This window comes from Sander lucioperca, chromosome 3 (assembly GCF_008315115.2).
Source record: "Sander lucioperca isolate FBNREF2018 chromosome 3, SLUC_FBN_1.2, whole genome shotgun sequence".
Lineage (NCBI taxonomy): Eukaryota > Metazoa > Chordata > Actinopteri > Perciformes > Percidae > Sander > Sander lucioperca.
Window position 1 is genome coordinate 23,696,855 of NC_050175.1, and position 12,034 is coordinate 23,708,888.

Below are 12,034 nucleotides of genomic sequence, written 5' to 3' on the forward strand. Positions count from 1 at the left end.
AATGATGAAACATTTAAACAGTATGCTTTGCAAAACATGCAGTATTAGCCATGTAAAGCCACTGGACATGTTTCCTGCAGGGTGCTTAATGTTACATTATGCTGGCACATCCAGGGAGAACAGAGAGAACTGCCATTATATAAGATGATCTTTCAGCGTGGGGCAGCAAACCAACAGCACTGATCGGATGCTGTCTCCTGGGGTGCGAACAAACACATCTCAACTTTACCTCAAAGAGCCTGGAATAAGTTACAGTAGAGGGCAATAGGCTCTAAAACAGATGTTTTCCACTGGAGGAACTTTTCAGGACTCAACCTTCCTAGATATTCAGGAGCCACAATCTAAATGTATTTTCTGGTCCCTAAAAAGTCCCAACTCTTCAACATCAATGTTTGTTGATGTTATAAACCATGTTACAGTACGTAGATGACTTCCCAACTTGCAAAATCTTCAAATGTTTAAAGTCATGCAACTGTAAATTACCAACTCTAGTAGTACCAAATATTTGCAGGAATTACAGGATCAGCAGAAAAAACATCAGGAACTAAACCCTTTTGTGCATTGCTGTTTGCATTTCCACCTCATCCAAAGACGCGTAAAGATAAGGCAAATTAGACAAATGACAAATTAAAAAACATCCAGAAGGAAAGAACACTTATCCTGTTGTGCTTTGAAGTTTGATTTAATAAATTAATAAAAGAGTTTCTATGGTTATTTTTTTCTACTTCAGAACATAAGCGTCATGTAACCATTAGCAAGTTTTGTTTTTCTTGTTCTCTCTCTCTCGCTCGCTCTCTCTCGCTCGCTCTCTCTCTCGCGCTCTCTCGCTCACTCTCTCTCGCTCACTTTCTCTCATTTATTGGCTTGCTGTCAACACCATGGCTGCTCTCTTGACTTGTTCACTTTAAAAACAACAACAACACTTTGTTTTCAATGTTAACAAACAACAAGAAGTGTCCACCCCTCATCCTAATAATAACCACAATACTAGTGGTGCCCAGTGCTTCTTTATTTTGTGAATAAAGCTTAAAGTTAAAGCAGCTGCTTTGTCTATGTTTGACCGATCAGCTAAATTTAGCCCTGCAAACTACACCCCAATCGTTTCTGAACCATGTGAAAGTACTACCCTCGGAGCAGGGACTCTTTTCACACCTGGAACCTTCGTACAGGAACTACATTTTGTCCCTGGTTCATGCAGGTGAAGTTCCTGTGTCCCTGAAGAGGTTATTGGTTTCCTGGGAAAGATCCTGCAGTGGAAACTGCCTATTAGAAGTTAATTCCTGGGACTTTTTGGTCAAAAAGGGCGAAGGATTCTCATTTAAATCCGTGCAATTCCTCGAGGGGAAAGGGCATACCGGAAAAATGTGGCCTGCTGATTGAGAAGTATGGATATGGATATCTTCAGGTCAAAAACTAAACAATATATGAGGATGAGTCAGTGTGATTTTGAGTACCTTGACCCTGCTGACAGCTTCCTGGGCCTGCATCATGCGTATGTTCTTGGAGGGGTTCCTCTCAGATAGCAGCTGAGTGGAGCCCAGGTAGTTAGCAGCAAAGATAATTCCATCAATCAGGTCTTCTGGTTCGCAGGGTCCTGGAACTGGGCCATGGAAAAGCAGAGAGGATGGTGATTAACCGGGAGACATGGGGAAAGAGAGTGCCGTTGGACTGAAAGGGTGTGCATTGGAGAGGGTATTGTAATCACTGCCGTCATAGTGCTGTGTGGAGAAATGGAGCCAAACGCTGTTGCTCTGGAGAAGGAGATATGGTGATAACAGGCTGGATCCCATCCAGCCCTCAGCAGTGAGATGGCCACTGGCTGTGAGCTGATGGTGGTGCAGTGCTGGTGGGAGGCTGGGCTGAGATTAATCTGCGTCTGTGATATGTAGATGTGGACTCTCAGACACCCACTCAGGGACACAATGCGCTGATCTGAAGGAGCAGACAGGCAGCAAAGCCTCTCACACATTATTAGGCCTAGCGTCTGCCCAGAGGCAGGGAAAAGGCACTGAAAGTGTTATAATAAGGCCTGTGAAATTACAGACTAAAGGCAAAGTAATATTTGGTATGGTTTAATGCAATTACAATATTTTGATTTCATCACCAAACAGGTGTGCGGACAGATTAACTTACCATCGACAAAACTGGGAAACGATGCAACCTTCTTCGTTGGCTGGAAGACAAAAACAGGATCGGATATGAAAAATGGTTGTGAATAGGTTTACAGGAAAGTAAGAAAAATAAACCAATCAAAACCTTTAAATTTAATTATGTGTGTGAATGTTGTTGGGGTTACACTTAGCTAACATCTGCTGCTTTTCTTAATGTACAATACTGCATTCAAATAGCAAGTTTCAGTTCATGGAATCAAGCAGCAAATCCTATATATTTCATTTCAAAGAGCACTAGCCCAGATATTTCACATGATGCGCAGAAAGCCTGCTGATTTACTTCAAATTAAAAGGTGCAATTGGTAACATTGATAATATTCAGCCACTAGATGTTGCATTCCTCCTCCCCCTTGCATCACAACAAGTAGTTGCCAGGCAACTACTAAGACTAACTTATTCTATTGGCAGAGTTTGACGCAAAGTTTTTTCCCCAAGGAGCATGTATGGTTCAAGGCAGGCATGTAGTGCTGCCGGAGCGCACCGGAATGATGCTCCGCCACTTTTTTTTTTTCAAGTGAAGAAATAGAATATTCTCAGTTTGCATAATCTGGTTGCAATTCATATTTTTTAAGCGCTTGAAGATCCAATAGTCACTAAAGCCTAGCCTAAGTCATGCAAGAGAGACAATAAAAACAAGAGGAATGGTCAAAGTTGTCACCTTGGCATTGAACACTAGAACCGCAACAGCCCACACCATTAATCGTCCGCAGCCGAACTGACACATTTGCATAATGGCCGTACAGAGCATTGAGACAATAAATGAAATTAATTTTAAAGCTCTGTGAATATATTTTTTATTATTTGTCTACATACATTTTTTTTATTTTTGCTCAAGTATTACAAAACACAGATGAGGAGAGAATCTTCAAGGTTAAGAATTATCCCTTCCTATGAAACCCTTTCTGTCTTTTGATAAGAAAGGACAAGTTATCACTTTTTACTTCGGTGATTGCGAGCAATCTTTCAACAGGCAAGTTGACCCACCTACTGTGCAAGACATGATGCCCTACTGCTACTTTGGCTACTGCCATGACAACAAATCCTGTGAAACAGTATGAGTGACTTAAAATTTGACATTACATGTTGTGAAAGTGGTTTAAGAAATCACCCTGCAACTTCAATAACTGTTTTGCCCTGCCCCACATTCACACACTTAACATGGATTTACACCTTGGTACTTCTACTGGGGCACTGCAAGTGTGTGTGGAGACAGTGCAAAGCGTTACTCATCCACTTCACAAATCAACATTGCTGTTGGAGGTGGAAGAGAAAGGATGTAAAGGAGGGAGGAGGACGCTATAGACAAGAGATGGCCACAGAGAGAGAGAGAGAGAGAGAGAGAGAGAGAGACAGAGAGACAGAGAGACAGAGAGAGAGAGAGAGAGCTGTGAAATGTGAAGTGATTCATGAGATTCAACACTCCCACTGGATCCATTTGATCCTCCCACCTGCTCACTACACATTCAGAAGGTTTACTCCACCCAAGGCCAGGAAGCTGTGGGTGGAGCCTGTACAGGAAGCCTCCACTGCAGACATCTCAGTGAAAAATGGCTCTCATAAAACCGCAAGTCGACACGCTGCTCAATTACCAGGATGCTACCACGCCGTAAGCAGAGAACATGAGCTGAGGTTGCAACTGCAAAATTACTCATTTACTCAGACAGTCGCACACATATGTACGCACACACACATAAATAACCATGTCCTCCGTCTCACGTGTAAACGACCTCGCAACAGATCTTAAGGACCTTACCTCTGGTACATTGTTGTTCTCCAGGGGAACGTTCAGGTCGGAGCGCTGCTGTTTTCTGGGTTGCTCTGCACCATTGCTCACCTGGTCAACACAGAAAAACAGGTGCGATAGAAATAGGATAAAAATAAAGAAGACGATGAAACTGAATCACAAGAGACTAATGGTGTATAAGTTAAGACAAACACATGAAGAACATTTCCTTTCGCTTTGTGTTGCTAGTTGGAATGAGAGACATGTAGGAGGTTTTGAATGTGTAGGTAGGCCTGCTACAAAACAAGTTGTGTCTAATAATAACAAATGTAAAATGTTAACCTACAAATAAAATTAAAACAAGCAGTCTGGGTTTAAACTGCTAAAAACAAATGGCACATGGTTAAGTTCTGTATTTCATTTGTATCATCTCTCCTCACATACTGTACATTAATATACAGAACATTCATATAATCTCACAGAAGAAGGATTACATTTCCTCCCCTGGATATCCATCTTGCACTACACAACTGCTCATTAACATTCAATCGTATGACTGGCTGAAATGAAATCCTTGATTTCTGTCAAATAAAGCCTCCTTCTAGGTGCGGCAGTGAAAAAGTTAAATTCAGCCCGAGTCGTCTGAACTAAAAATTTGTTACAAACATAACGTTAGTGGCTGCCTTTGCGAAGAGAGAGAGCTAAATGTAAGTCCTGATCACTATTCATCATGCTGCCCAACTCAGTTGTGCAAACAACCATTAAATTAATTAGACTTGTGTTGTTGTGGGGTGGGATGGATTGCTAAACTGTGATGCCCTACAAAACCACGTTCATGTACAGACTCTAATCAAAACTTGTACATGCCTCCATCTGTAATAGGGAATCTTAAAAAGGCTACATGTAGAACTTTATCATTGATAATTCAGCATTCACAAGACTGAGATCACTGAGAGGACGGGCAGCTTCTGCCAACATGTACACGTGTACACGGCAGGACAGATCTAGCAGGATTTTTTTTCGTAATAATTGTGTGTTTGGTACTGCACTCCACCTACTCATCAAATCAACCTCAAGTTAAACTAAAAATATGTATGCATGTCCTACTTTTCCTTATAGGGTCTGCAGCTAAGGCCAACAGATCTATCCACCACAGCAGTCGGTTGTCTGACAGACAAGCTCCTACTGCGCAAAACTGAGGAGTTCCTCAGAAATAAATTGTTTTTATTATGCTGTGGGCAATACTCAACAGATTATGTAACTGAAATGCAAAAAAAAAAAAAAAAAAAAAAAAAAAAATATTGCAAATGATAAGCATTACATTTCATGGGGTAATCTTCCCTCAAATCGCCACCATCTGAGCCAAGTCCATCTGATAAACATATATATTTTGCTTTTTGGGCACAACATATAATAGCATACCTGTGGGTACACTCAGGCTTTTGCTAGACTGTCAGCAGGCTTTTAACAGCCTTGGTGGTTCATGGAAGAAATTGTTAATATAGACTACTGTAAAACTACATACATACTGTATATCGAAGTCTTTTAACATTGATAGATAAAAGTGAACATATTTAAGAAATGTCATAGACTCATTAAACAAATACTGCTAAAACATACATACACAAAACATACATACATTATAAATGGTTGCTTTTCCACCATTACCAAACCCTAGAAATATGCTGGATTTCATCATGGTAGTAAGTAAAATTTAATGACAGCTCAAACAAACTGTAAGCAAGTAAAAATGAAACTGAAGAACAGGATATTATGGGAAATGTAGTCTCAGTGTTTTGGCTGCAAAAGCACTTGTCCCTTAACCCATGTTTGTAGCGCCATTTAAAATAAGACTACAATACTGTATAATATACTTTTCTTTCCTCAAACACATCACACCAACAAAATGTGTGTGTGTAGATGACCTCCCTCTGTTTTGTAACTCTTCTTATTTATAATCTTTTGACTCCACACTGTGCAGCAACGCTTTTATTGAGTTCATTGATGTTCTGGTTCATTCAAAGGTCATGTTGAAGTGCTGTACAGAGAACATTTCATTTGATAACAGAGGAGAAGAGGACCGAATCATCTCAGTGAGTCTGGGAGTCATCTGAAGCTGCAGTGTGCTGTACATGCATCCAATTTAATCTAGTTTCACTGTCTGACCCAGTTCTGTGCTACAAATGAGCTACATAGTGAATGTAACATTCACTATGTGGGGAGCAGGTGTATATCAGCATGCTACCCACAGGAGACTATCCCTGTTCCTTTTACAAACAGACTTTAAGACGATGGGGGAGCTCTGTACGTGATTGACTCTATTGATGTATCGGTGCAGAGTGTGTGTTGTCTGTGAGAGGGAGAGAGATGAGGAGGGGGACATCTCAAGGTAACATGGGGGAGAGGAGAGGCTCCAGCTATACTCCGGATGGTGATGAGAAACATGTCATGTAACACATCTCCAGCTTTTGAAAAAGCTATTTTAATCACATACAGTGGCAAGATTGAAGTAGCCTGAATGTACAGTACTGTACATTTTCTGCAAAGGCCCGGACCAGATTAGCATTATTATGTTGATGCTGTTATGTTCCGTCCTTTCCTCTGTTTGCCTCTCTGTATATGTTGTCCTGATTCAATACATTAGAAATGGAAAAGTCTGTGGCTTTTTATTCGAAATGTATCATTCATTAAATTTTAAATTCAAGACTAGTTGAAGCTTTCACTAGTATTTAATATAATGCTTTTTTATACGAGACATGTCACAGTATGAAAAGCACAAGCCCTGCAATTTTCAAATTGCAGGGCTGACATTTTAATAAGGCTATAACACACATTATTACCTTTGTCTTAACAAGAGGTAAAATGTTTATTTGTCAACTTGAATGTTCTCAGTATGCCAGTGTTTTGTTTTGATCTTTTTATACTGTACACTTGAGAACTGGTGAGTCTAGCTTATCACCTCACATCATTCAGACAGCTAGCTAGCCGGTATCTTGGTAGTAGTCAAGTGTAAATAACTGACAGCAGGTGGAAAGTAAACATTAGTGGGAATCCTTAAGTTAAACTTTTACACATATTGTTTTAATATTAGGATAGGACCTGCAGGATTCAGGTCTGTGAAGCTAACTGAGCTCAAGCATTTACAGTACACAGCTGTCAACAGTATCACTATCAAATCAACGGCCAATCTGTCTTTTCTTGCATCTGTTACGTTTTCTTAATTCCTAATAGGGCTGCTCGATTATGGAAAAAATTATAATCATTTTAATATATATATATATATATATATATATATATATATATATATATATATATATATATATATATATATATATATATATATATATATAATATTGAAATCACCATTATTTAACATGATTACTCATTAACCTTTGGAAATAATGGATAGTGTCCAGGGTATAATGTTAGTGTCCTTTATCTCACAGAAAGAGTCTTTGGATCGGAATAAAATCTGTTTTACTACTAGGGGTGCACGATTCAGAAAATGTCACATTTTTATTTTATTTTTAGTTTATTTTAGTTTTAAACAGTAAGTGAATACAGCGTGTCGGGGAAATACAACGTCTACTACAGCGGGGAGTCAGAGGCAGAGGGACCGCAGGGTTAGCCAACGTTAACTCTTCCCAGACAACGGAGTTGGTTTTGCCTTTTTTGCTCACCAAATCCTGCTGTGGCGGCCCTCCTTCTGCCATCTTTACTCACGCTGAGTTTTTAAATTCCAGCGGATGATATGCACACAACTTGCCTCCCTGACTGTATAGGCTGAGAGAGTTTATGGCTTCGGGAGGGGCGGATGTGCGCATGCGCGTGTCATTCAGAACACAAGACAAAATAAGAGTCTTCTTGCAAAACAGAACATGGCAAAATAATCGTTTTTTCTCGATTGTACTATTTTGGTGATCGTTGGGAGCCAAAATCGAAATTGAAATTCAATTAATTGCACAGCCCTAATTCCTAATTAGGTTGGTTTTATGTTCCTGTTTTGAAACAACAACAACAGGGATGCTGATACTGTCAGCGGGTAAATGGAAAAATAACAATGTTTACAGCTTTAACCTCTCAACAACAGCTCACCTGCTCCGGTGGCCATCTCTGCCTGTCTTCAGGGGAGCGTGCATGTGCCTTGATACCCCTCTGGAGATCAGGGTTGTTGTGGTGCATGGAGGGCAGGTTCAGGGACTTGGGCCTGCTGTCGTGGCGATGGTGAGCAGGTGGGTTGGGGGCTGTGTCAGGCTTCGGGTGAGGATAGTCACTGGGTGCGGGGTCGTGCACCAGCTCCTCTGGGCTTTGGTCAGTGCCACTGCTTAGGCTTCCCATGCTCATACTCATCTTGATCTCTGCAACAATTTGGTCAATGTCCTCCTCCGCCTCCTCCCCCGTCTCACCCTCTACCACCAGCACCTTGCGACTACGGTATGGAGAGACTTGCACTGAGTTCCCATTGTCCTCTGGGGCATAGTAGTCTCCAGTGTAGGCCCTTCCATGTCGCTCCTCCTCGTCACCTTCCTCATCTTCTTCCTCATTAGGGCAGTACTCCTCACTCTCTGCCTCCTCCTCCTCTCTGGTGTGCAGGGTGTCTTGCATGGAGGGTTGGTGGTGGAGATGGTGATGTTGATGGTCCAGGATGGGTTCTGGTCTTCCATTGTATATCTGTTCGTCTGGATCTTGCTCCACGACTTCACAGCGAACCTCCCCTTCTCCCTCACCCCACTCCTCCACCCTGTGCCTCTCTCGTCCCACCCACTGCTCCTGCCTCACCTGGCCCTCCTCTGTCCACTTCGCCCTCTCCTCTTCATCTCCCTCTCTCCACTCTTCCCTCACCTCTTCCTCCTCTTCTCTCCACTCTTCCCTGACTGCCCCCTCTACCTCCTCATCTTCCACCCATTCTTCCTCTCTCACCTCCCCCTCCACCTTTCCCTCCTCGGCCCACCCTTCAACAGCCTCCTGACATTCATCAGTGTGGGCGTCACCCGGCTGCATGGCGGGGACGTAGTCCGCCTGGCTGTGGCTGTGGTTACATTCTCCCTGGTTGCTGCAATCCATACCTTCCAGGTAGCTGTCGTCCTCTGGGCAGTACCGGATGTAGTAAGTCACACCTTCATCCTCCTCTGCCAGCCCTGCAGGGATTTATGATCACAAAAACACATGTTTCTTAATACCTTGGGGGCTTTAAAAAAAAAAAATCACAATACTAAACATTCACAGGTACTTATTAGGGATGGGAATCGATAATCAGTTCCTATGCAAAACCGGTACCAAATTTGTAAAGAATCATGTGATTCATTTAGGTTTGTCACTTTAAATTAATCTAGCTGATGTTTCAGTTGCATACAGCGACTCAACACTGGGACACAAGGTTTCCAAGTTTTTCATGTGGAACTTTTCATGTTGCAAAAAACTTGTGGGGATGTTTGCCAAATTGCACCCTTGAATTATAACAAAAAAGAAGCATGATTTCAACAGTGGCAGTGCTGACATTTTTTGAAGTATGAATACCGGAATGAAAACTTACTACTATTTTCGATGATGCTGCGGCCTCTCATTGTTACTTTTTTGTTTTGTTTTTTTCTGCTTTCCTGTACATGATGTTACATTTTTTTTCTGTTTAGTTCTTGTTCAAAACAGTGCTGTAAACATAAGTGTCTTTATGTCCACCATAACATTTTATCAAACAGAAATGAATAGAGAGTTCTGAATCAATAATGGAAGAAGCAATACTGGAGGGGTGATAATGATCAAATATTAATTATCCACAATAACAAGTCGATTTCTACACTTAGCTATGTTGTTTGTTGTCACGTAGTGCTGTCAGTAGGGAGAAAAATGAAAATAATCGGTGTTGCCTACGAGTTATCCTCCTTATCTGCTAGATTTCTCACCCATGCGGCTGAAACGGGGCAGGTTTTAAACGTGCTTTTAGCCTCTTAACATGTTCGAAATGTCATTACAAGTGCCTACCCATGTGAAGTGATTCCTTCCGAGTAAAAGTTGTGCTAATTCAGTTCTGTTTAGTTCCGGTGGTGAGGCGGCAAGACGAGTACTTAGGGACCTTGTACAAACTACAACACCGAAAAGCGATAAAAAAATATTTTCAAAAATAGGCATATGCTTATTTTTTAAAAGTGCTGTAGTACAACTAGCAGGAGACAAGTTATAATTGAGGTAAGTTTGGAGACACTACCTTATTTAATCATTAAATTAATAAATATTTATGTATCGTCTTGCCGTCTCAACATCGGAACAACAGAGCTGAATTAGCACAACTTTTATGCATTTCTTTCACATCTAATGCAGCCACAAGCACTTTTAATGACATCTCGGACATGTTAAGAGGCTAAAAGCACGTTTAAAACTTGCCCTGTTTCAGCCGCCTGGGTGCGAAAGCTAGCAGTAGCATAACTCGTTGTAGGCAACACTGATTATTTTCGTTTTTCTCGCTACTGACAGCACTACGTGACAACTAACAACATCAACCGAAATTCTCCTTTAACATTGTACTCACCATCATCATAGTCTTCCTCTTCATCTGAGGTGTTGTTAATGTAGTCAGAGCTGGAGTCGTCATCCAGGCTGTCAGCTCCAGCGTGGAACTCTGCCCGGTCATGGGGATCTTGGTCATGGTTACTTTCATGTTCTGGTGTGGATGGGGTTGCTGGACGCTGCTCCTCCAGTTCTGCATCTGCTGGGTTGCTGTACCGCTTCACTTCAACCTCTGCATCTACATCCACTTCTGGATGGTTGCAACTCACATCTTGAGACTTGGGAGAAGAGTACTGTGCCTTACAGGAACGAGGGAGGGGTTTCGGATCCTGTGACTCTTTGGGGTAGCGGACTGGGCGTTGCCGAGTGAGGAGGGCTTTTAGATTACATGACTCTGCAGGATGAGGGGTGGGACCGGAGGCGGGGCCTGGAGCAGCCATACTGTTTCCTCCGCTGGTCCCCGGCCTCTTCCTATGAGCCATGACTGGCTGCTTACAGGCCATGCATTGTTATTGGTTCAGTCCTAGGAGACAAAGAAACAGGGGCACAGTGTGAGGGCAATATATCACTCAGGCTCAGCTTTTAGAGCAATAGACACAAAGACCAGAGCCGCTCTAAGCATACTGCCTTCACATAAACCAATTGGGACACTTCCAGAGGAAGAATCAATAGTTAAATCAAGGTCATCCCCACAAAGGTGCTGCACACGTGCCCTGATACCACTGGACTTGATGGCAATCATGACTGACTGAAGATTGATACTTCGGTAGCTTTTTGGCTGAGACCTGCTAGACCTGGTTAAATAGTGCAGGTAAGAAGTCAGTGAAATGTGCCTTCTGTGGTGAGAAAGTAGCCTACTAGCTTGCACAAGACCAAAAAAAACCTCCTTTTTCTCATGTGAAAACCTGTAACAAAACATCATGAAGCTGAACCTCTACCGGCATCAGTGTGGTCTGATTGCTGTGATGAAACTCATGGAAACATGTATGATCAAACATCACATAAATTATGGCCAGTCTTTTAACAGCTACATAATCCAGTTAGATAAACAAGTTATTCAAGCAACATTCAGAACATCCAACAGCAGGCTGTGCAACTGCAACAGGTAGATATAAAGTATTAGACCTACTTCCCCCCAATACAAAAATTATTTTAAAAAAAATAAGTACCCTAACAAGATAAAGGGTATTTATTTTTGGTTTGAACAACCAACTAAACAAGTTCAGAGTATTTTTATTTCTGTCAAGCACACCCACTGTGCCTTGTCATCCATTTTGTAGCCATCCCCACTCTGTTGTGCCATTCAGTTGCCATGAACAACTGCCCTCAAGAGGGGTGTTGTTGCTGCTTTCCCCCTTTTTCCTTCACCATAATTACATTCTCCATCACCAGAGATTACACTGGTTAATTAGCTCTACACAACCTGGCACAAACACATCCCCTCTAAAAAACGTAATACAGAAAAGAACGCACGCATGCGCACACGCGCTTGTTCCACAGGTAGCCAAGTCAGGCGACAAAGATTACATGTGCACACAAAGCACAAGCACAAATATGAGCACTTCCATGGAGGTTACTGATTACAGAGTATTTGTAAACACACACACACAGACAAATGGACACACATGTTCTGTACACC

At 41.9% G+C, this 12,034-nt stretch overlaps 1 protein-coding gene across 5 annotated transcripts in view; it reads right to left on the bottom strand.

Annotated features, from left to right (window-relative positions):
- apba2b (amyloid beta (A4) precursor protein-binding, family A, member 2b) overlaps positions 1-12,034 on the bottom strand; it is a 76,710-nt gene that overhangs the window by 25,660 nt on the left and 39,016 nt on the right. For all 5 annotated transcript variants that reach the window (XM_031324144.2, XM_031324140.2, XM_031324142.2 and 2 more), the window contains 5 exons: positions 10,418-10,918; positions 7,990-9,032; positions 3,925-4,005; positions 2,134-2,173; positions 1,455-1,600 (listed from right to left, as the gene is read on the bottom strand). In XM_031324144.2, coding sequence (XP_031180004.1) covers positions 1,455-1,600; positions 2,134-2,173; positions 3,925-4,005; positions 7,990-9,032; positions 10,418-10,898 — 1,791 coding nt within the window. In that variant the 5' untranslated portion in view covers positions 10,899-10,918. The remainder of the gene's footprint in view (positions 1-1,454; positions 1,601-2,133; positions 2,174-3,924; positions 4,006-7,989; positions 9,033-10,417; positions 10,919-12,034) is intronic.